The sequence below is a fragment of the Vitis vinifera genome, chromosome 5 (genome assembly GCF_030704535.1).
Source record: "Vitis vinifera cultivar Pinot Noir 40024 chromosome 5, ASM3070453v1".
In the NCBI taxonomy this organism is placed as follows: Eukaryota; Viridiplantae; Streptophyta; class Magnoliopsida; order Vitales; family Vitaceae; genus Vitis; species Vitis vinifera.
The window spans coordinates 19,088,967-19,114,706 of record NC_081809.1 but is presented as its reverse complement, the minus strand read 5'-3'; the positions used below and the strand labels follow the sequence as shown (position 1 = coordinate 19,114,706).

General features: G+C 33.3%; 1 protein-coding gene across 1 annotated transcript in view; it reads left to right on the top strand.

Moving 5' to 3' along the window:
- Positions 1-16,564, top strand: part of LOC100248761 (uncharacterized) — a 34,129-nt gene extending 17,565 nt beyond the window's left edge. Inside the window, exons 4-12 of the mRNA XM_002273689.4 lie at positions 5,606-5,682; positions 8,153-8,232; positions 9,252-9,312; positions 12,126-12,193; positions 12,324-12,405; positions 14,527-14,610; positions 14,706-14,783; positions 15,488-15,607; positions 15,847-16,564. Of these exons, the coding sequence (XP_002273725.1) occupies positions 5,606-5,682; positions 8,153-8,232; positions 9,252-9,312; positions 12,126-12,193; positions 12,324-12,405; positions 14,527-14,610; positions 14,706-14,783; positions 15,488-15,607; positions 15,847-16,023 (827 nt within the window). The 3' untranslated portion in view covers positions 16,024-16,564. The remainder of the gene's footprint in view (positions 1-5,605; positions 5,683-8,152; positions 8,233-9,251; positions 9,313-12,125; positions 12,194-12,323; positions 12,406-14,526; positions 14,611-14,705; positions 14,784-15,487; positions 15,608-15,846) is intronic.
- The last annotated feature ends 9,176 nt before the right edge of the window (positions 16,565-25,740 follow it).

The window sequence follows — 25,740 nt, the reverse complement described above, 5'->3', positions numbered from 1 at the left end:
TTCTGGTGGGATTTTGTTCATTTGGGACTCAAAAAAGTTGAGCAAGGAGGAGGTGGTATTAGGCTCTTTCTCGATATCGGTCAAATTCGCCTTGGAGGGATGTGGACCTCTTTGGATTTCTGCAGTTTATGGTCCAAATAGTCCCTCACTTAGGAAGGATTTTTGGGTGGAACTTTATGACATTTGTGGTCTAACTTTTCCGTTGTGGTGTGTGGGCGGTGATTTTAATGTCATAAGGAGAAGTTCAGAAAAATTGGGGGGCTCTAGGCTAACTTCAAGCATGAGGGATTTTGATAGTTTTATTAGTGAAAGTGAATTACTTGATCCACCTCTTAGGAACGCATCATTCACTTGGTCAAATATGCAAGAGTCTCCCGTGTGCAAGAGATTAGACCGTTTTCTTTACTCAAATGAGTGGGGGCAGCTATTTCCCCAAGGCATTCAAGAAACCCTTATCAGAAGGACCTCGGATCATTGGCCAATTGCTTTGGATACCAATCCGTTCACGTGGGGCCCAACTCCTTTTAGATTTGAGAACATGTGGCTGCAACATCCTAGTTTCAAGGAGAACTTTAGAAATTGGTGGAGGGGTTTTCAAGGAAACGGATGGGAAGGCCACAAGTTCATGAGGAGATTACAATTTGTTAAAGCCAAAGCGAAGGAATGGAATAAGCTGTCTTTTGGAGTGCTTAATGAAAAGAAAAAAAGTATCCTCAAGGATTTAGCTAACTTAGACGCCATCGAGCAGGATGGGGGTCTCACCTCTGAATTGTTAGGTCAAAGAGCCTTAAGAAAAGGGGAGCTAGAGGATTTAATTTTGAGGGAGGAAATCCATTGGAGACAAAAAGCTAGGGTGAAATGGGTTAAGGAAGGGGATTGCAATTCTAAGTTTTTTCATAAAGTGGCTAATGGTAGGCGAAATAGGAAGTATATCAAGTCATTGGAAAATGAAACGGGCTTAGTGTTGAATAATGCCGTGAGCATCACAGAGGAGATCTTACTCTACTTTGAAAAACTCTACGCGAATCCTATAGGAGAGTCTTGGAGTATTGAAGGCTTAGATTGGTCTCCTATTTCGGAAGAAAGTGCAATAAGTTTGGTTGCCCCTTTTACAGAAGAAGAGATTTCTAAGGCCATATTTCAGATGGATAGGGACAAGGCTCCGGGGCCTGATGGCTATACTATTGCAGTATTCCAAGACTGTTGGGATGTGATTAAGGAGGATTTAGTGAGAGTGTTTGCAGAGTTTCACAGGAGCGGAGTTATCAATCAAAGCACTAATGCCTCTTTCATTGTTCTTTTGCCCAAAAAGAGTACGACAAAGAAAATCTCAGACTTTAGACCCATTAGTTTGATCACTAGTCTCTATAAGATAATAGCCAAAGTGCTCTCAGGGCGTCTAAGAGGGGTATTACATGAAACCATCCATTCTACTCAAGGAGCTTTTGTTCAAGGGAGACAAATAATGGATGCAGTCCTCATAGCAAATGAGATAGTGGATGAGAGAAGACGATCAGGGGAGGAAGGAGTCGTCTTTAAAATTGATTTTGAAAAGGCTTACGATCACGTAAGGTGGGATTTTTTAGATCAAGTGTTGGAGAAGAAGGGGTTTAGTCCTAAATGGAGGAAATGGATGAATGGATGCTTGTCCTCGGTATCTTATGCAGTATTGGTGAATGGTAGCGCTAAAGGTTGGGTTAAGGCATCGAGAGGATTAAGACAAGGAGACCCTTTATCCCCCTTTTTGTTTACTTTAGTAGCAGATGTATTGAGTAGGATGCTTGTGAGAGCAGAGGAGAGAAATATGTTGGAGGGTTTCAGGGTGGGTAGAAATAGAACTAGGGTATCTCATTTGCAATTTGCCGATGACACCATCTTCTTTTCTAACACTAGGGAGGAAGACTTGCAGACTCTCAAGAGTCTTTTGTTAGCATTTGGGCATATTTCCGGACTTAAGGTCAATTTAGACAAGAGTAATATTTATGGCATCAATTTGGATCATGCTCATATTTCAAGATTGGCTGAGACACTTGGACGCAAGGCTTCTGGCTGGCCTATACTATATCTGGGTCTTCCTTTGGGCGGGAACCCCAGGGCAGGTGGTTTTTGGGATCCTGTGATTGAGAGAATTTCAAGAAGATTAGATGGTTGGCAAAAGGCATACCTATCCTTCGGCGGGAGGATAACTCTCATCCAATCTTGCCTTACCCATATGCCCTGTTACTATCTCTCTTTATTTAAGTTACCCGCTTCAGTTGCTGCAAAAATAGAGAGGTTGCAGAGGGATTTTTTATGGTCAGGGATTGGGGAAGGTAAAAAGGATCATCTAGTCAGGTGGGATGTCGTGTGTAAACCGAAGGAAATAGGGGGTTTGGGTTTTGGGAATATTTCTCTAAGAAATCTCGCTCTTTTAGGGAAGTGGTTGTGGAGGTACCCTAGAGAGGGTTCAGCTCTATGGCATCAGGTCATACTAAGCATCTATGGTTCACACTCCAATGGTTGGGATGCTAACACAATAGTCAGATGGTCACATCGTTGTCCTTGGAAGGCTATTTCTCAAGTCTTTCAAGAGTTTTCCTCGTTTACTCGATTTGTGGTAGGAAATGGGGAAAGAATTCGCTTCTGGGAAGATTTGTGGTGGGGGGACCAACCTTTGGGATCCCAATATCCAAGTCTATTTAGAGTAGTCTTGGATAAAAACATACCTATTTCTTCAGTTCTTGGTCCTACTCGCCCTTTCTCTTGGAATTTAAATTTCCGTCGTAACTTGTCAGATTCTGAGATTGAGGACTTAGAAGGCCTCATGCGCTCTCTTGATGGAGTGCATTTATCTCCTTCAGTTCCAGATGCCAGATAGTGGCCCTTGGCTTATTCAGGGCTTTTTTCAGTTAAATCTTTCTTTCTAGCTTTATCCCAATTTTTTGGTCCTCCTCAGGTTTTTCCTTCTAAATTCGTTTGGAATTCTCAAATTCCCTTCAAAGTGCAGTCCTTCATCTGGTTAGTGGCACACAAGAAGGTGAATACTAATGACATGCTACAAGTGAGAAGACCCTACAAAGCCCTTAGTCCGGATATTTGTATTCTGTGCATGAAGCATGGGGAATCAGCTGATCATATTTTTCTTCATTGCTCCTTGACGATTGGGTTATGGCACAGGTTATTTCAGTTAGCTAAGATGGATTGGGTTCCCCCGAGAAGCATCCTTGACATGATGAACATCAAATTCAATGGATTTGGTTCGTCTAAGAGGGGGATAGCCTTGTGGCAAGCTGCAAACATCGCTCTTATTCGGATTGTGTGGAGGGAAAGGAATGCGAGGATTTTTGAGGATAAAGCAAGGAATTCAGAGGCTCTATGGGACTCTATTGTTTTCCTTGCTTCTCTTTGGGCCTATTGTTCCAAGGTTTTTAAGGGGACTCCCCTTAATGCGTTACTTCTTGATTGGATAGCTGTATGTACTCCATAAGGAGTGGTCTTTTTAGAGTGTTGCGCGTTTTTCAGTGTATTTTTCTTTAGTTTAGCTGTCTTTGGCAGGAGGATTCCTCATCCTTCTTTTGTACTTTTTTTCTATCAATAAATCTTTGTGTCGTTTCCAATCAAAAAAAAAAATAAAATAAAAAAATAAAAAAGAGTGATGGATGAGTATTTCTCATCTAGCTAGCTTCTAATCATTTCTTAAGCTCTTGTGCTTCTTCCTTTTTGCTTTGTGCCTTTGCATGTGCTGATATTTGCATCTAGCAACCATATTATTTCCATGTTTACTTTGGAAATTATTTGTTTGCTTCCCTTGGAGGTGTCTCTCTAGTGCCATATAGGGGACTTTATGACATGAATGGAAGTTGAAGTTTGAAATGGCCCAAATAGTTTAAGAGGAGCAAAATGTGGGGTTCTGATAACTATTAAATCCATGGCCAGCATCAAAGCCTCCAATATCTACCGGGATTTCTTGTCTTTTATGCTACTAGTTTGGATTTTTGGTGGTGTATTCACTCCAAAACTTGGTCTATTGGCCTATAGTACTTCTATTGTTATGGATAATTCATTTCAAAAATAGCTGCAACTATTGTTCATGCCAATTTTGATACTAAATTTATCATTTATTGTATAATATGTGAAATTTAGCCTTCTTGCTTGACTACAGTCCTGTTGACTTGTTGCTATTCGGCTGGTTAATGATTGGTTCTTTTCTTCATACTTCATTCCTTGTCATTTGAGAAACTAGGAGAAGTAATCGTCAAATGGTTAATGGTTGGTGCCTTATTTTCTTCAAAGAGTGGTATTTCATCAATCTCGAGATTCTAAGCAAAAAGTAAATTGGATCCACACTACAAGAAAAAAGATAATAGTTCACATATATTACATTAGCGTAAGGCAATAGATGTCAATATTACCTATTCAAAAAGCTTTATGTTGTTTAGTTCCTAATCCTTCAAATGCTTAGAAAAACAAGGACTCAAGTGACTCAATTCACTTGTCTAGTCCTATAAATCCCCCATTCACGATTCTTTTGATAATGCTAAAGCATATAAAGAGGGAAAAGATATACGCAAAGGCACATCTCCACACAATTTATCCTTCCAAAACTTCACCTTCTCATTACCCACTAAGAAAAAGACTCTACTATTAAAGAGATCTCAATCCTTCCTAATCATTTTCCGTAGTCCAATCCTTTACCCACCCAACACCCCCTTCTTTTCCCCCCTATCTTCTCCCTCCTCATTCTTCTCATATATTCCTCCTATGAGCTCCACTTGCAAAGAAGGGCCTTAATAAGCGAAGAGATCTAATACCCTCCTTTTTCCTATGCAAACAATCCACCACTTCACTAAGTGTGGTTATATCTCTAGAGCCCCACCTCACTAGATAAAATCTCTTGAATCTTTTCAATCCTCAGTATAACTTTCCTCGAAATGCTAAACAAGGACATAAAGTAGATGGGCAAATTGGATCTAATTGCTTCTATTTGAAAGTGCTTTGCTTTGGAACTCTTGAACAATCATAAAAGGTTTTAGGCAATGAAAACATGAACTTAGTCTGTGTTTTTCTCTAGCATTTTTCTTAGCTTTGTCTTTTCCCTTCCAAACAAGAAATGATGAGCATTGGAATTACCAAAAAAGGGCTCTAAAAAAAGAGATCTACAAGAGAAGGAAGGAACAACTACAAGAAGTCCAAAATTGCAGAAGAAAAAGGAGAACAAATCAGAGAGGATGAAAGTATACACCTTACATCTTGCTGAAGCATTTCCCATCTTAATAAAAACTCTTCATCTAATCAATTTTTTATCTTTTATTTTCGTTTCTGTTTTTTTTTTTTTTTGGTTTTGTTTTTGTCTTTGATTAAAAAAAAAAGGGAACAATACCTGCTGCTCATCAAATTGTGATTAGATTTTATGTAATGTGCTTTTTTGTATGCTTTGTAGTGCTTTAGCTCTTTTCCTATAACATCCCTAAGCACTATATAACAGATAACCACTTGGTTGCTTTTCCCTTTTGATATTCTTTTAGCATCATGTGTATCTCCATCTCTATTTATTTATTTAGTATACTTTCATGTTTCCAAATCAAGAGTCTTTGTAATTATCTGAATATTTTTACCTCCGATTCAGGTAACACCAGCCTTGAAGCTGCTGTAAACTGGGTAGTTGAACATGAGAATGATTCAGACATAGATGAGATGCCCTTGGTATGATGGCTTCACTTATCTGCTTTTTAGTAGCTCTGTGTGCAGCTTCCTTTTTTGAGTTTTTTTATATATTGGTCCCCTGTTTTGAATTTTTTTTATCTAATTTTTTTCATAGTTTGAAGCCATAGTATTCAACTAATCATATTCCAGAAGTAGAAATTAGTTTAAGGTGGGTTTCAGGAGCTCCAGAAGACACGAGTGAGCACTTCGATGTAGTAATGACTATAGGCGAAGGCAATATTTATGTTTGCATTTGCTTGGCTTCGTATATATTTGTTGCTGGAACATGATTCTAGTGTTGTAACACTTTTCAACAATGGCTTTCATGTAATGAAGCTCCTTCATTGTTGCTTTGGTTTCATTCAACAGCCTTTTGGACCTTAACTTCTTGTTAGCAACAGATTCCCTTGTTTGTCTGGGTTCCATTGTTGCAAGATTTTATTTATGGCTTCATTCTGTTCAACATCATTTGCTTTGTCATACTGTGGGCATGCCACATGAACTGTTATTTGGTTTCACATGGTAGCATCTCACACTCTTGTATTTAATATATCTATCATGAAGTAGTATTAAAATGTTGTTGTTCATTCTGGCACCGAGGTCCTCTTCCTAAAGTTTTATTGCAAGAGATTCAAATATCGTTTGGAAAAGCACATGAAAAATATATATTCAAATAAAAAGGAGCAAGAGACTCAAATATTACTTGACCATAATTTACTTTTCTCTCTGTCTGGCCCAGAAGGAAGACTTCACTTTTGAAGTAGAGGAGCTATGTCAAACAAAGGATACAAAAATCTCAGAGGGAAAGATTCTTAATTTGGCTTTGTTCCTTCCTTTGAAAATTGTAGTTCTTTGTTCTACCCTAGATGAGAGATGCTGGTCTCTTGATGGATTGGGAACTTTTTCAACAACCTTCTTGCTTCATATTCCTTCATCCTTTTTCTTTCCATGAAAGCAATGTTTTAAAAGTTTAAAAGCAGACTTGAGACAAGGCTTAAGCCTTAAGACAGAACAAGGCATTAGCTACAATATATATATATATATGAGAAAGAGAAAATCTTAAAAAAATTGAAAAAATACTAATAAAATCTCATTAAAATTAAATAATAAGAAAATCATACAAGTCATGATGATCAAATTAATTGGTTGTCATTATCAATAGTTTCTAAGTTAGTTCCTCTTTCTTTCTTCTAAAATCCAACCTTTTCTTATGGGTTCATTAAATAATTTTCAGCACTACCTATCACTATCACTAATAGGATCCTCAAGGAATCATACTCGTACCCAATTGCTTTATTTATCCTCTCCATTAGTGTTAATGCCCACCCACTTTTCTTCTTCATCCATCAACTGTAGTGATTTTTTCCTTTTCTATCAATAGTAAGATAATGATTATTCATGAACTCATTTTTTGGCCAACGACTCCTTTATTTCTTCTTCTTAATTTTATTTTATTTTGTTTTACCTCTTTAGTTAAATGGTTAATTGGAAACCAAGTTTGTATTATGTAAAAGATTTAACCTTAGTCTTAGACCCAAGACATAACTTGTAAAACTATACTAAAACCCTAGAAAAGCAGAACTCCTTAAAACCCTTGAATATTGAGGCTTAAACTGCTTATAAAATATATACAAAAAACTTATAAAGGCCCTAGACAAAGTAAAACCCTTTGAATATTTGAGGCTTAAGCCTCAAGGCGGCTATAAGCCTAAGCAGAATGAGGCATAAGCTTTAATTACTTTATATTGAGGCTATAGAAGGCATAAGCCTTGATAACCTTTTCAATCACTACATGAAAGATAACCAACCTATTTTTTTCGGCCAAGCTGATATGGTATCCTAAGCCCTCCTTAAAGGAAAAAGTTTTGCATGGGTAGTGTCTCACATGAAGTGAATATCAATGACGTGTAAGATTTGGGACCTTTCCAAGCCATCAGCACTGAACTATACAGGGAAAATGAAGAGGCTATTGATCATTTGTTTCTTCATGGTCTGCTCGCTTGTGATCTTTGGCAGTTCCTCTTTGCTATTGCAGCAATCGCAGGGTGGCTTTGAGAGGGATCACAAATATGCTGGTCAGAGCTTTTCAGGGTTTTGGCAGGGTAATAAGTGTGTCCATGGAGATATGCTTTGTTAGCCATTCTTTGGGTGATATGAACTGAGAGTAACACTAGGATCTTCGAGGAGACAAAGCTCCTCAATAGAGCTGAGAGATTGTATTTACTTCTTGATCTCTTTATGGTCTTCTTGACCAGGAGTTCCCTAGCACTTCTATTGGTTTGCTTGGCTCCTCCTTGGGTGGCTCAATTTGGCATGGGCCTTTTTGCCTTTATTTAGGTGTATTAGGATTTCAGATGTCTGCTATTCTTGTGCAAGGGATATCTCTTTTTATTTATTTATCCTTAGTTATTTTAATAAACTCTGTTTCTTATTCATTTTTCTTTTCTGTCACATACTTAACATTGTGCAGGTACCTGTCAACACCAAAGTTGAGGCTCCTAAACCATCTCTTACACCAGAAGAAATGAAGATCAAAGCTCAAGAACTAAGGTGGTGTGTTGTCCTCTTTCTTGATATCACTCATCAGACCATGTTCTAATAGATCACTTAGCTTTTGCAGATACTGGCTTGCTTTCTTTCATTTTCCACCCATGGATTTAATAATGCTGAGAAATGGCATTCAAGTACCAAAAACTGCTGAATGGCTGTATGGTGGAGTTTGTGCAGTAGTATTATAGTTCTGTCTAGCAATTTATATTCTTAATCAAGCTTGAAATAATGGAAAAGAAGAGGAAAATGAGAGACTTCTTAGAGGGTGTTCTTTCTAGATTAAGAAAACTGTGAATTGTCTTTCTTAGAAAAAGTGCATACAGCTGCAATCCCTGTTATGCCAAACAACTCCAACAGCCACAAACCTCATCAGCGAGTAACATATACTAACTTTACAGATTCTGGCAACATAATGTGACATCAACAACCAAGTAACAAAACACGGAACAGATGACACAGATTAGTCTCTATTTTTGCTTCTTCTCTTCTTACCTTGCTCTAGTTTCTGCAAATAGTCTAAATCCAATTCAATTTGATAGCAAACTTTTTTTTCTAATTTTTTTAATTTAATTATTGTTCATTTATGAAATTATTTTTGGTGTAATTTATTTCTGGAATTTCTTTCAATCACATTAATTTGTTGTTTTCTCATAAAAGTATATGCAGTGGTGTTGATGTTTTCAAATATATGCCTCCTCTAACTTGTAAGTTTAATTATATTTTGGAAATTTAACTAGACCTTTTCTTTAATTAACAAGATAACAGTTGTCTTAATGTATCATACATGGCTTTGTTATAGTAAACAATTAATTTAGAATGTTGGCTATGTGATAAAACTCGTACCTCCTTTATGCTGTACATCATGCATGCGATGTTTATTGCCCTGTAACTATCTCCTAAAATGGTGATTTGAGCATATTTAATGCCGTTTAATAATCTTGATATAATATTGTGACTTTTCTAGTTCCCTTCTTATTATGTTGTATCTCATGTTTTTTGATCTTCTACTTACTTTTAAGGGAGCGAGCTCGCAAGAAAAAAGAAGAGGAAGATAAAAGAATGGAAAGAGAGAAAGAAAAGGTAACTCTATACTCTCTCAAAGATTTCTCTTTTCTATGATATCAACTATATATATATAGAGTAATTTTTTTCCTGCTATGAACAAATTGTGTCATATTTGGGGTAGGGAGCCAATCCTGATCTTGGGGTTGAGATATTTTTGTAAGGAATTATATATGCGGTGGGTGTACATTTTATAAAAAAAGGGAAAAAAATTCCACACTAGTGCTTAATTGAGTTTGACTATATAGTGACTCACTTTACATGTCTAATATTGTTTATTTTGAAGAATGCCTCATCCTTCCTGTAGTCTTTTATCTTCTTTATAATTCAATAAAACTGTTGTTTCTTATTTAATAGAAAAATGGAATGTAAATACAGTTGCAATATACATAGGAAGCACACATATACATTTACTACCATTTTGATTATGCAAGTAAAAGAATTATTTTTATAATAATGTTTATGCAGTGATGATGCACCATAAAATACAAAGTAGATGGGGAGTAAATTGGAAACTGATAAATGCATAACAAGCTGAACTGAGTAAAAGAAGGGTCTTTTTCCCCTTGGAAGGCTATTGCTCAAGTTTTCCAAGTTTTTTCCCCTATTGTCCACCTAGTGGTGGGCAATGGGGAGAGAATTCGTTTTTGGGAAGACCTTTGGTGGGGTAACCAAACTTTGTGCTCTCAATTTGCTGATCTTTATAGAGTTATTTCTGTAAAAAACCTCACTTTCTCAAATGTCCTTGGCAATTCCTTTCCACTGTCTTGGAATTTTAATTTTCGCCGCAATCTTACTGATTCAGAAATTGATCTCCTTCAGAGATTAATGTCCTCCCTTAGTTCAGTGCTTTTATCTCCTTCTTTGCCAGATTCAAGAGCGTGGTCTTTATCATCGTCAGACTTGTTTTCAGTGAAATCTTTTTTCTTGGCCTTATCAAAAGTCTCAAATCCTATCTTGTTCCTTCCGGCCAAGTTTTTGTGGAGTTCAAAATCCCCTTCAAAGGTTAAGGCCCTTGCTTGGTTAGTAGCACATGGGAAGGTAAACACCAATGATAAGTTGCAATTGAGAAGACCCTACAAATCCCTCTGTCCTCAATGGTGCATTCTTTGCAAAGGAAATGGAGAGTCGATCAACCACCTTTTTCTTCATTGTTCTGTTACCATTGGACTCTGGCACAAGTTGTTCAATCTAGCAGGGTTGGTTTGGGTCCCTCCAAGGAGTTTTGAGGACATGTTGGTTATTGCTTTTAAAGGCTTGGGAAACTCATTAAGAGGCAAGACACTTTGGCAAATTGCTTGCCTTAATTTGGTATGGATGGTGTGGCAAGAGAGAAACAATAGGATCTTTGAGGATAAGGGGAGAATGGAAGAGATGCTATGGGATTTGATTCTGTTCTATTCCTCTCTATGGGCTTCTTGTACTGTAGCTTTTAGAGGAGTTCCTCTAAGTGTTTTACAACTCAACTGGATTGCGGTTTGCGCTTCAAAAGTTTGAGAATGTTGGGGTTTCTCTTTGTTTTTAGATTTCTATTGTTGGAAGTTTTCTCTTTTGTTCAGTTTGTGTAGGAAGGACCTCTCATCCTTCCCTTGGTTTCTTCTCTTTCTTTTGTATCTTTTCTTTCTCCTATATCTTTTCTTCTATTAATATATTTTTCTTCATTTCTGAAAAAAAAAAAAAAGAGTAAAAAAAGGTCAATGTGGAACCCTTGGATTCTTTTGAAATCCAGTTTCTTTGTTTGGGAAGCTGTATGTGGGAAGGATTTTAATGCTTGATCAACTCCAAAGAAGGGGATGGACTCTACCAAACAGATGTTACATGTGTATAAGGGAAGCTGAGTAAGCTAATCATATTCTTCTTGAGTGTCCCAAAGCAAGAATTCTGCGGCAGCTGTTTTTTTCTCTTTTGAAAGTGGCTTGGGATATGCATTCTTTAGTAAGAGGAAACCTTTTGAATTGGTGTGACTCTTTTGTGGGGATGAAGCAGAAGAAAGCTTGGAGGGCTGTTCCTTTTTATCTTTTTTAAATTTTATGAAGGGAAAGAAATAGAAGGTTATTTGAAGTTACAGAACAATTGAATCAATCAATCAAATCTTTTTTAGATGTCAATTCCTTGAATACGATAGGCTTTGTAGATTGGTTAAGCTCAAAGTAGGTAGACGGAAATTGTTTTTTGTTCTCTTTTCCTTTCTACTTGTCTGATGGTGCTTTTTTTCTTAAAGCACTTTTAACACAGATTATTCTTTTGCCTATCAAAAAGCGAACAGAACTCTATTGTGGATCTAGCAAGTTAGTTAGTGTATTTGGATGCAAGTGCCCTCCTCCAACACAGTGATTGAAGGGAACAATGAATTAACATTCTTACTAGCTTTTTCTTGAGAATCAAGGGCAACCTTATTAGCTGATAGAGTTTGGCAACGTTAAGGTTATCATTAACGTGCCAGATGATTCTAAATGCTATCTGCTTTGCTTGATAACAACATGCTGCCAGTTGCATAAGCATAATAGCGACCTGGCATATCATGATGGTGAGAACTAATGTTTTGTTTGATTTGGTCTAAATTTACGGCTTGTATGCTCAGATCCTTGTTTATCAGCAAGTGCACTTCCTGAAATTGTAAGAGAAAGTTTCATTAGTTCTCCAGGATGATGGCTTGGTATAAATTAAACTTTTCTTTGTTAGTTTTCATGCACAGATTTTCTCTAATTAAAAAAATATGCAGATTTCTACCTTCTTTTGATCATGTGTTGTGCTGTATCAGAATATTCAATTGTAACCTATGCAAATCCTTTTCCTATATTTGGTTAACTTGGTTTTATGAATTTTTGTAGGAGAGAATTCGAGTGGGCAAAGAACTACTTGAAGCAAAGCGAATTGAGGAAGAAAATGAAAGAAAACGGTTTGTTTTTCATCTAGTTTTTTGAAATATATCTAGTTGTATTACCTTTCAACCTAGCATCATATTATATCTAGTGTCCCTTCTCTCAATTCTTGGATTTCTAGATGAAAGATGTGTTGTGCTTTCACAGTATATTGGCCTTGCGAAGAGCAGAGAAAGAGGAAGAGCAAAGAGCTAGGGAAAAAATTCGTCAGAAATTGGAGGAAGACAAGGTCTTAATTGCTTATTAATTAATTACAATTGTTTATTCAATTCAAAAGTTAATAATAATCGATTACGAAGCAGCATTTTGAAATTGATGTTTATGATCAATTAGTAACCATATTTGTCTTGATGTTTATTTTTTAATCTAAGGTAATTTCCTTTTATGAACCTAATTTTCTGTCTCTTTTTGTGAGTTTGGTATTTTAATTATGTATTATTCGCATCATTAAACTTAAGCATTCATGTAGGAAAATGAGAGCTCATCCACGGTACCTTATTTTTTATTTTCTATTTTTTGCTTGTGTAGTTTTTTTTTTTTTTTTTATCTTGTTTTTGGATGGCTGTGCTAGTTGTGAATGCTGCCTGGTCTTATCCATTGGATGAGTACAGGATATAAAATGATTATTTGGTAGACTATGTTTTTTTTTTTAAAGTTATTATTATTATTATTATTATTATTATTATTACTATTATTATTATTATTATTATTACTATTATTAATTAGTGTGAATTAGGTTTCTCATGTTACCTATTAGTATTACTATCTCGGTTTATATTACTATGTTAAACAGATGCTCCCAATCTGGAAGGTTGGATGTATGCATTGGGTGGATAATTAACAAGCAACTTACACTTATTATTATTATTATTATTTTTTGTTAGCGTGAATTGGGTTTTTAATATTACTTATTAGTATTATTGTCTTGGTTTAGATTACCATGTTAAACAGATGCTTCCAATCTGGGTGGTTGGATGTTTGCATTGGGTGGATGATTAACAAGCAACTTATGCTTGAGATGAGCATAAATCTTGAGAATTTCTTCTCAAGTGAAACCTACAGCAAATATGAGAGTGAATCCTGAGAATCTGTTATCAGGTGCTAGAAAATTCATTAAAAATGATACTGTATCAGAATAAAAAACAAAGAACGAAAAGAATAAAAAAGAAAAGGGAAAAAAATAAGAAAAAAGATAACACAACTATCCAATCTCAAAAGGGTAGATGTGTCTCACTCCTCTCCAAACATCTCTCTTTGGCTCTTGGCCAACTAGAAGCCAGCTGAAAAACATACTTTGGCATCACTTGATGAACCCAAACTAAGAGAATGCACTTGCCCATAAGATTGAAGCTACCGTGCAATGATGGAAAAAACTCATCCATTGTCTCTGCCATTTCCATAACATGATACATCTACTTGCAATAGGTTATTTTCTAGCAATCAAATGATCCAGTTTGACATTGTCTCTTGCCACCAAGCAAAGAAAGCAATCTTAGTAGACCTGAAAACTCTGGACCCTACTGGCTGGAATTCAACATTTCCACAATTGGCTAAAGCATCATAAAAGGATTTGATAGAGAAGTTTCCATTTGATATCTATGCCATACAAGCATATTATCTGGTTCTCTTGCAGTCCTCATCGGGTAAAACTTTTGAAAGAAGGTCACCATGAGCTTCCAACTTCCAATCATGAAAATTCCTGGTGAACATAACATTCCAATTATTGGAATTAGTCTCAGTTGGATCAGTTTTTATTTTATTATAATTTCTTTTGTATAAGATTCTTGAAGGAAGGACCTTTTGGAAGTTTTCTTGCAGGAACAGAATTCATTGTTCAATGAAAAAATAAGTTGATAATCTCTTAATATGATAGAAATGAGCTTGTAAGGATTTCAAAAGACATGTAGAGATTTAGAGGGTAAGGAAACGCTCATTGGCTCGTATAAGGTGCTTCATCTATTCGATCCCTTGGACTACCAAACATACTGAAGATAAATTAGCTAAACATAGGGCCTCTCACTTGTCCAACCTGGGGATTTTTTTCCACCTTGAGTTGTACCCTTCGGTTCTAATCCAGTTTTCTTTCTTTAACTTTTCCTTTTGGAATGTTGTATCCCCAGTGAGGGGTAGCTGCTTCCTTTTGTACTGTTTAGTTCATGCTCAATGAAATTAAATGTTAGTTTCTGATCAAATAAATAAATAAATAAATCAAAACATTCTATATGTCTGTTTCACATTGACCCAATTCGGCAACTAAGCCCAAGATTCTCTCCCGAGCGCCTATTCTGTTTTCCATCACCTTTTAGACTACTACCATACTTGGGTAAACAGTTGATTTATGTTTCCACAGGCAGAAAGAAGGCGGAAGCTTGGATTGCCACCAGAAGATCCTGCTGCTGTAAAACCTTCTGCTTCTGTTGTGCAGGAGAAAAAGGTGACTGAGTAGTTTGAACAAGTTTTGGGCTGTTGTATGACTTACAAATCTGGTTGAAGTTTGTATTAAAAGCTTCCCTAATGTCTAAATTGCAGACCTTTTTGCCTGTTAAGCCTGTTACAAAGGTAGAGCAAATGAGAGAGTGCCTGCGATCGCTCAAGCAAAATCACAAGGTAAATTCAATTGTTACCGTATATCTAATGAAAATTGATTCAGATGGTTTCAGTGAAAAGAATTATCCTTTGGAAATTCTAACTGTAATGCTCTACAGGGAAACCATTGGTTAAGCAAACCAAATCTTCAGCTATTCTGACCCAGTCTGGTCTGAATCTGAAAAAAATGGACAATATGTTTAAATGATATCGTGCCATCAATCTTATCTTATAATTTAGATTAAACATTATATTTATGAAAAAAAAACTTTATGAGATTTAGTGTTATGTTTTAAATATAGATTGTATTCTACAGTAGATTTGATATCATGATTTGCAAAAGAGTCGTGTCATTGAATTCCCTGGGATTTTATATTTGATGCTCAATGAATGGGCACCTGTTTTCACAATACACCTAATGAAAGAATTGTACTGAGTCTTTTAATGTGAAATCTGTAAAGGTGTTGTTATGCTTGTCTTTTCTATATATCCTGGAATTAAATTTTCCAATCTAAAAATTAAAAAGCAATGGCTAGAAAGTCATTATATGAAAATCTAAATTCATCTGTTTGCCTCATTCAACATTACCAGAAATAAACCATTTGTTTTCTGACTTCTTGCTAACTGGTAGTGTTCAGTATGATCTCTTAAACTTTCTACTGTTTCATTGAGTTGACTACCCTATATACCATAGCCTCATTTTTGTTTTCTTTCTGCATGACCAGGATGAGGATGCCAAAGTGAAAAGAGCATTCCACACTCTTTTAACTTATATAGGGAATGTTGCCAAGAATCCCGATGAAGAGAAATTCAGAAAAATTAGACTCACTAACCCGTCTTTTCAGGTAAGGGTCTTCTAAGATGAATATTATCATCACCATTTACAACACAACACTTTTGGCATCTTAGCCACTTTGGCAGTGTTCTTCTTTATGGTCAATCAGCATGATGGGCATTTGTATTTTATTTCAGCACTGGACTGTCCTGGGCAGTATGATGTGTTCATGAAACTACTGTTAGTCTTTTTGCTTGATTTTCTTTTGAATTTTTTGATTTGCTGAGTTGTGGTTATTGTGGTTAACAGGAGAGAGTAGGTGGACTTAAAGGAGGCATTGAGTTTCTGGAGCTGTGTGGGTTTGAGAAGATAGAAGGTGGAGAGTTCTTGTTTCTCCCAAGGGACAAGGTTGAGATGGCAGTGCTGAATTCAGCTGGGTCTGAGCTCAACTCTGCAATAGTGAACCCTTTCTTTGGAGTTCTCTAGTTCAAGTATACTGCTGGAAGTGATGGTGTATCCCCTGATAATTATTGATCTGGATATTTGTTTTCCCCCACCATTTTAACTCACAATAGTGTACCTCAGAAACTGAAAGAAAAAGGAAGAAAAGAAAAGACAGGAAAAGAGAGGTAGAGGTAGGGGCCTGCCTTTGAACTTAATGCTTAGTGACCTTGTCACTGGTGGCTGTGGACCTAAATGCTTTGTGAATTTTCTTGGGGACTTTGAAAATCTTTGCATCATTTTGTGAATTCTGGGGATTTCAATTCAAGGTTTTATCTGCACAGATCTAGTGGAGAAAAGTTATTGAGAAGACTTTTGTAACTATTTATTATAGGAGCATCCATGCATTCCCTTGATACAAGTTTATATGTTTATATGGAAAATGCTAAGGTATCGAAGTGGTGCTTACCAAGCTCCAAATCCAGATTGTTGAACATATATGATGAAATTTAGGTCATTGAACGAGAGTACAAATAATCTCATGTCTAGTTGGTACCTATAAAAAAAAGTACATTTTGGTGTGAAACCTCTCTCTCTCTCAATACTCTTCTTCATACCAGCAAATGAAAATAAATTTGTATCGTTAGCTCTATAATAATGACTTGTTATCAACATGACTAGGTTTTACATTTTTTTTTAATGGGCGTTAGCATAAATTTTAGATTATTTAAACTTAATTTTAGATTATTTAAACTTTAAGATCTTTTCATTCTACTTATTCTTCCTCCTTCACTTACATAGTGTTTTCCCACACAATTGTCATGTACAAACATGGTTGAGTAGAGATCAAAGATATAAACTAGTTTAGTAAGAAACATAATAATGATTTTTGAATTAGTCAATTTCAATAAAAAAAAAATCAACAATTTAAAAAAAATTACATTTTCATTATCCAAAACACTTGATGATTTGAATTTAAAATTAAAATTCATAATTTTTAGGATATGAATCTTGGGCATGTAGTCACCTACTATTTAAGTTTAAATCATAATTCTCAAATGATTCAAGTAAAACAGTGGTTTGAAAAAACAAATAAAATACTTTTCTCATAAACATGAGATTTTCATTTTTTAATTTAATATCACAATTCTCAAAATTTAATTATTTATGTTCATAACTTTAGTATATGATTCTTTGGGCATGTGAAATACTATTTATTTAAACCCATAATTCTCAAATGACTCAAGTAAGAAATTAGTTTTAAAAATAAATAAATAAATATTTTGTTTGTAAATTTGAGACTTATTATTAAGTCATATTTTACAATTGTTTTAATGATTTTTTTTTCCAAATTCTTATGGAAATAAAAGGTTAAGGAATAAGATAACTTAATTGGTTTCTATCTTATTTTTTTCAAAATTAAATTTTGTTATAAATATTTATGGTGGTGGATGACAAATTATTACTATATTTGTACTATTACCATATTAGTATTATCCTTAATCTATAAATAAAGTTTATAATTTAATAAAGAATTAAATTATTCTCTCCTGTTCTCTTCTTCTCTTTTAAACTTTATGTTTATTTTATAACATGTTATCAACACAATATTATGGATAGAAAAGAAAAAAAAAAAGAATTCATCTATAAGAGTTCTCATAGGTATGCAACCTCATTTTCTTTTAACACTCTTATTTCAAAAATTTATATGAAAAGTGATGCCATTATATTCTATTTTTATTATTATAATTTTTATTTACTTTATCTTATAACCAGAAGTTATGTAAGTTATATTTTATATAATCAAGTTAGAAGTTTGTAATTATTGATATTTTAATTTTCTAATAACCAGAAGTTATATAGAAATTTTTTTATATCTAGAGGTTACAAAGACAATCAATATTGATGATCACTTCATAGTAGGAAGTTATGCACACATTTTTTTTATTCTCTTGTATAACCAAAAATCCTATAAATAAAATTGTTAACTACTAATTTTATAGTCAGAAATTTTAGAGACAATTTTTAATTATGTTATTGTAGACCCCCATATGGGGCTTTTTTTTTTCATTTGCTGCAGGTCACACTTCTTGCCAAGTGGAGGGCTCTTAAAGAGCCAGATGCTGCTTCTTGGTTGAGTGGTCAGTGAATCAGGTAGTGGGTTGGAAATGCAATGGGGTGGAGACACCTGTTGGAGGATTCAGAAGAGCTTTTGGGCTGTTAGAATGGAGTTTGGTTATTCTTAAAAAGTGTGAGGGGGACCCCCCCTCTGACCATGAATCCCGACCAGATGGGATGGGCAGCCATGAAGCTGAGGGCTGGATGCCAGCTGTAGCAGGGGCAGCAGCAGCAGAGAGTGGTTGGGCAAGCCATGCTTGCTGACCAGTGAACAACAAAGAAAGAAAGAAAGGGAGAGAAAAAGAAGAAAGCAAGAAAGGGAGGGGAAAGAAAGGGCTGAGGGGAAAGAAAGGGCTGAGAGAAAAGAAAGGGCTGAGGGGAAAAAAGGGCTGAGAGAAAAGAAAGGGCTGAGAGGGAGAACGAGAGGAGGGGAGGAGAGTTCGAAGAGTAGCCTTTGGAAAAGAGGTCTTGATCTGGGCGTCTTTCAGGAGGGGTCATAAAAACAGGGCTCGAAGTTAGGTGAGCTTTCATCTGCGAGGAAGCTTTTCAGGTATGGACCCTGTTCATTATCTTCTCTATTTTGTTTTTGGATATCGATAAGATTCTATTTTGGTGTTTGGATGCGAGCATTGGAGATTTTATTATGTTCTTATGGAATCTGAGTTCGTTTGCCTCCATGTTGTGCTTGATTTCTAACTTGGCTTTCAACTTGTTTACACCGACTATTTTAAACTGTTATCCTCTGTTTCTTGATTGTTTGTGGGTTATCCTCGATGCTTGGAGTATACTTACTCATTCTCTCTGTTCTGGAAAATTTTGAGAGAAGATTCATCACATGCTTTTGATTTGTGGGGTCGTGCCTGCATTTCCTTTATTTATTTATTTATTTATCGTCCCACCCTTCTCTGGATGTCTCACATCCGGAATTCTATCCGGTCGATATTCCACCATCTCCGGATGTCTCGCATCCGGAATCCTGTCTGGCCGACATTCCACCTTCTCCGGATGTCTCACATCCGGAATTCTATCCGGCCGATATTCTACCTTCTCCGGATGTCTCGCATCCGGAATCCTGTCCGGCCGACATTCCACCTCTCCGGATACCTCACATTTGGAATCCTGTCCAACTAACATTCCACCTTCTCCGGATGCCTCACATCCGAAATTCTCTCTACCGACGTTCCACCTTCCCCGGATACCTCACATCCGGAATTTCTGTCCGGCCGACATCCCACTTTCTCCAGATGTCATTTCATCCGAAAAATCTGTCCACCGACGTTCCACTTTCTCCAGATGTCTCACATTCGGAATTCTATCCGCTGTCATTCCACCTTATCCGGATGCCTCACATCTGGAATTCTGTCCCGCCGATGTCTCCCCTTCTCTGGATGTCTCACATTCGGAATTCTATCCGCTGTCATTCCACCTTTTCCGGATGTCTCACATCCGGAATTTTGTCAGCCAACGTCCCCCCTTCTCTGAATGTCTCACATCCAGAATTCTATTCGCCGCCATTCCACCTTCTTCGAATGTCTCACATCCGGAATTTTGTCCGTCGACATTCCACCTTCTCCGGATATTTCATATCTGGCGCCTGACGCCGGATGGGAGAGGAGGGTGATTCAACTTCCCCGGATAGCTTGGCTCGTCAGGCACTTGCGATTCGCCGGATCCATTTTCGCCCGCAATCTTCCGCTCCTCTAGATTTTAATAAGCATGAATATCATTTTCATAATTTCAGAATAATGGAATTTGTGAGATTAATTCGTGCAAAATAAATGGGCTTTGGTGGGGGCCCAACATATGTGTTTTCCTTATGATTGATTGATCATTTGTTTGATTTAATTGCCATGCGTGATTTATTTTACTCTGCTCTATGACATACTCGAAATTATTCCTCAATTGTGCACTAACCTCACTTCTTGATAGCGCTTTATGGATCACTGCCCAGGTACGCATCCACATCTGCTTTAGTCATTTCTTGTATGCATGTTTAGATTCTCACGTGTGCATGATCACTCTGAGTATTCATTGTTTCCCTCATCAATTGCCATAATTGCTTCATTTTATTAGTAGAGACCCGACTTTATGGACTTAGAGGGGTGCTACGGTCTTTGTCGTACCTTCCTGATAAGTAACCTGACCCCCGAACCCGATCTGGTTTTTCGTAGACCAACCTTTTCCAAAACAAGGAGTCACACTTAAGGTTTTTCTTTCTTATTTTGTTTACCCTTTAAAAATAAAACAAAAATAAGTGGCGACTCCAAGTCATTTTTCTTAATCAATAAAAATCATTTTTCTAACCAAAAATCGAGCTCGCCATCGAGTGGGAAACGCATGAGCCGAAATGCTGGGTCCATAGTTATATAATCAAAAGTTATAACACGATATAATTGTTATTTTTTTTATAATTGTCACAATTTGTCAATTATGTTATGTTTACAACATAATTTAAATTTTAATTATTCATATCTTGAAACTATATAGAAAAAGTTAATAAATTAATATATGCTAAAATTCATATAACCAAAAGTTATATTGAAAGTCTTTTATTATAAATTTATATCATACGTACCTAAAAGCTAATTAGAAGATATGAAGATAAGAAAATTAATATTTTTTGTATTATCAAAAGGATATATCAAAGTTGTTAATATATATTTTCTTATAGCCAAAAGTTAGACAAAACAAAATTGTTAACTAACCATTGTGTACAGGGTACTACGACATTCATATAATTAGAAGTTATAAGCAAAATATTTTATAACTTGAAGCTATACAACTATTATTTTTACATTTTGTCCTAATTATGTAACTTGGAATTCTTGTTTTGAAAATTTTATATTATAATTGTTTAATATACAATAATCTTTCCATATTAAATAACAGTTGAGATTAATTTAAATTTTTGTTTTCTAATACTTACAGTAAAATATAATAATAAAATATATTTGTTATTTATATAGAAAGTTGAAATTCCTGGATATCATATACTTATATTTTATAAATTCTGGATAATATATTTATTATTTGTTTGTATACAATTTCAATTTCTAAATATTTTAAGAATTATGTATAAAAACTCCTCTTATACCAAAAAAAAAGTTTGGGTTTATGTATTGAAAATTTAACACTAAAAATTGTGTTGGAAATATGGAAATTATATGAGAAAATTAGGTCATGTTTGGTAATTGTTTTTTAAAATAGTTTTGAAAAATAGGTTTTGAAAATAGTTTTTGAAAACTGTTTATGATATTTTGTAAAATAAAAGTTTGTTTAGAAACCTAAAATATTTTAAACTTATTTCTAATATTTTTAAACATGTTTTAAAAATAATTTTTATATCCGGTGCTTTATTTTTAATCATTATATATGTTTGTATAATTATTTTTTAATATAATCCTCATAAAACAAGTAAAAATAACATAAAACAACTAAAATATATTATTTGAAAACACTTTATTTTATATTCTTAAAAAATAAAAAATAAATAAATAATAGTTTTTGGTTGTTAAAAGTGTTTTCTTATTTTTTTTTTTTGTTTTAGAAAACAAAAAACTACTTTTAAAAATAGTTTTCAAACAAGCCCTTAGTTTTTCGTTTTCATTTCCATGAGATTATCTTATAAATGATTGGATTCAAGTTATTTTTTTGAATATGATTACTTAATGATTAACCAACTGCATGACGATGATTCAAGAATTAATATATAATTAGGTTATGATTTGATTTTCCATTTTATGTATCTAGTTTATCAAGCATATGAATACATACATTATATTTATACAAAGAGATTTTGAAATTTAATTTCTTTTAAATACATATTAACATATTTGTTTTTTTTTATTTGAATTTTGAAGAATAGAAAGATTTTATTTTGAATATTGTAATATAGAGAATATGTGGTATATCTTAGACAATATATCTTACATTTATAAGATTTTTGTACACCAATATCTAAGTTAACGTGTTTTAAATTTTTTGGAGATTTGAGATTAATAGAATGACATCATTTTCATTTTATGACATGAATGTGAGAAAACATTTTTAATTCTAGTATGCATATTTTAGTATCATACTTGATGAGAAGTCGACATTTTGTTTTGATATATTTGAAATGTATGAAAACTTATACAAATATGTATAAAGTATGTATTTGATTTATGATTAAATTTTCTAAAGACATTTTTGAAAATCTTGATCACATAATTGTTTTATTTGAATATATGTGAAATGTATGGCTTAGTTGTATAATTAACACATTTTATTTTATATGTCAATTTTCTTGTAACACATGTTTTTTCGTCGTAGGAAAATTTTGAATTACATAAAATAATATATATCATCGCATGTTGTCATATGCGATATTTTTATTAATACAATAATTTTATTATCTAAAAATAATTTTAAAATTACACTAAATTTAACTATTGATTTAAATATATTTTGTTATATTTTTGCATACACTATTTTTAGATAAATTTATGGTTTTTTTTTTAATTTAAAAGCCGTAAAAAGGTTTCTACCAAACAATTGAGGCGATTAAGTGAACTTATAAAAATATTTCGATATGATCGAGGTGGTAGTACATGTCTACTTAGTTCGATTCTTTCCTTAAGGAGCATGATATTATATCTCAATTTAGTAACTACCCAAAATTAATTATTTGATAATTATTTTTTAATTATCAAAATTTATTAATTTATTGCTTAGATCACCATTCTTCGTGTGTGACTCATGTAACACATGTTCTTATTTTATTTGAATATATGAGTAAAATATGACAAAATTTGATATAGAACTTCCATTAGAAGCCTATGATGGGTTAAGGATTTTCAAAACTTCTTTACAATATTTCATGTTAAGTTTTGTCCAAAGCATATGACACCTTATTTCGTACAAAACCACATTTTTGATCAAATAAAAAAAATGATTTTGTTTGTTGCATCCAAACAAACACTTATTCCAATTGTCTCTTTTGACTTGTCTAATGGGGGACTCAAAAAGTTTTTGTAAGTATATAAATTTTTATAAAACAATAAAATAAACATATATAAAGTTAAATATGAAGCTTAAGTATAAGACCTAGGGATTAAATATAAGAAAGTAAGATAGTATAATTTTTATTATTCATTCAATTAATTAAAAAAATTGAGTAAAAATCAAAGAAGGATGCTCGTTCTATACTCATGACATCCAAACAAGATCTAGATTAGACTAGGAAAGCTCCGATTAAGAGATCCAATATCTTCGAGTCACACAGTAGCCTTCGTTGCTACGCATTGTATCAAATAATTTTAAGTTATGTTTGGTTCTAGGAGAGTAATAATGAAAAGAAAAAAATGCTTAGGAAAATTATCTTTTCATATTTGGTTCCATCATGAAAAATTCGAAAGAAAAATGAAATATAATTAAAATTAGCTAAAAATTAATATATTCTTAAATTATTTAATCTTTACATAAAAAGGAAAAGATAAGTCAAATGAGTTTGATACCGTGTATAAAAATAATTTATTAATTTTAAATGTATTTTTATTTTTTTGATTTTCTTTTTCTTTTTACTTTTTCTCTTTATTTATTTTTTTCTTACATTTTTCTTCAAATTTTCTTTGGGAATTAAACATAACCTCAAAAAAAAAAAAAATTGATATAAAGACAAGAAAATTAAGCAAAACTAAGGGAAAAAATGACATAAATACAAAAATTGATATTAAGGGTCTGTTTGATAATTATTTTCAAAAATAATTATGAAAAATAATTTTTGAAAATAGTTTTTAAAAACTATTCATTGATTTTTGTAGAACAAAAGCTTGTTTGGAAAATTAAAATGTTTTTAACCAATGATTAATATTTTTAAATATATTTTTCAAATAATTTTTATATGTAGTACTTTATTTTTAACCATTTTATATGTTTGTATAACTATTTCTTAAAGTTGTCCTAAAAAAATAAATGAAAACAAAAAAAATAACTAATTAATATTATTTAAAAATACCAAATTTTCTTAAGAATAGAAAAAGTTTTTGGTTGTCAAATCTGTTTCCAACGGATTTTTTGTTTTGAATAATAGAAAATTATTTTAAAAAATAGTTACCAATTAAGCCTTTTAAGTAGTTTGAACTTGGTTTTCTCATAGACCAATTTTAAATTTGAATTCTTACAATTATGATAAAATGATAAGAGAAGAAGAAGGAAAAATCATGCAAAGACGTGGATCGAAAGTGAATTATGTTATGAAAGTGGGGTTGGAACTTCTATTAGAAGCTTTCAAGAAGTTTGAGGTTAGAACTGATTAGGATTTCAAATATTTTTAGTAATATTTTATATTACGTTTTCTGGAAAGCACATGGCACTTGACTTCTGGTAAAAGCTCCTTCCTTCAAGAAAATGATTGCTTGTCGTGTCCAAATAAAAGCTGTTAAGTGTTGCCTAAGCCACTTTCACAAATGAAATGCTAATTCAAATATGCTTTCATTATGTTACATAATTTTACTTTCATTTAAATACAAGGTTCTTTTAATAAATTTTTAATTAAATATCAAAATATAGTCTATTTGGTATCTATTTTCAAAAATAGTTTTTTATATAATAAAAGTTTATTTAAAAACCCGTAATGTTTTTAATACTTTTAGAAACAATATTTATCTTTAATATTTTGGTTTTAAACATGTATAATTATTTTTTAAAATGACCCCTAAAAAGTAAGTGAAAACAAATTAAAACAATTAAAATTTATTTTCTAAAAATACCATATTTTATGATTGTCAAATATGTCTTTTTTTGGTCTAGAGAATATAAAATTATTCTAAAAAATAGTTACCAATAATAATAAAAAAAGGAAACAAGTAAGTTTGTCCCATGAGACCGATGACATTCAATTGGAATTTAGAATATGTTTAATAATATTTTTATTTGAAGTGTTTTTAGTGAAAGTGTTTTGTTTAAAAACTATTTTTGTGAAAAATCACTTATAAAATGTTTTTCCATAAAACATTATGAACGATTTTTCAACTTTTTTAAAATTTCACTAAACATTGAATTTTTTTATAAACACTTTTTACATTAGCTCAAAGAGGTCTTCACAGTTTTAAAAGCATGTCTACATGGTTAAGAGGAACTCATATTTATATAGCATCTAAAAACTTTTTTTCCTATCTAATATGAGACATTATAAACACTCCTCATGTAAAGATATTGCCCTATGAGATTATAGGGCAAAACAAACCTTAACACCAAGGTCGATGATAACTTTGATAAAATTTGTAATGATCACACTCAACTGTGTAGATATTATCCGTTTTTGACATGAAGAATTTCTCACAACTTTAAAATACGTTTACATGATTAAATAGAGTCCATATTTATATAGTATTAGAAACTTTTTCCCTTATCCGATGTGAGACATTACAAGAAATATTTTTTAGAAGCACTATTAAATGGACTGCGTGGGGAATGCTTTTAATTAAAGTTAAATATTATTTTGTAAAAATATTTTTTAAAAGAATTATCTATCAAGTACTTTCCTAAAAAGCAATATAAAGAGAATTTTTAACTTTTTAAAACTATTTCCTAAATTTTGATTGAATATCTAACTTTTTTTTTAAACGCTTTTTAAGTTATAAATTATTTTCTAAAATCAATACT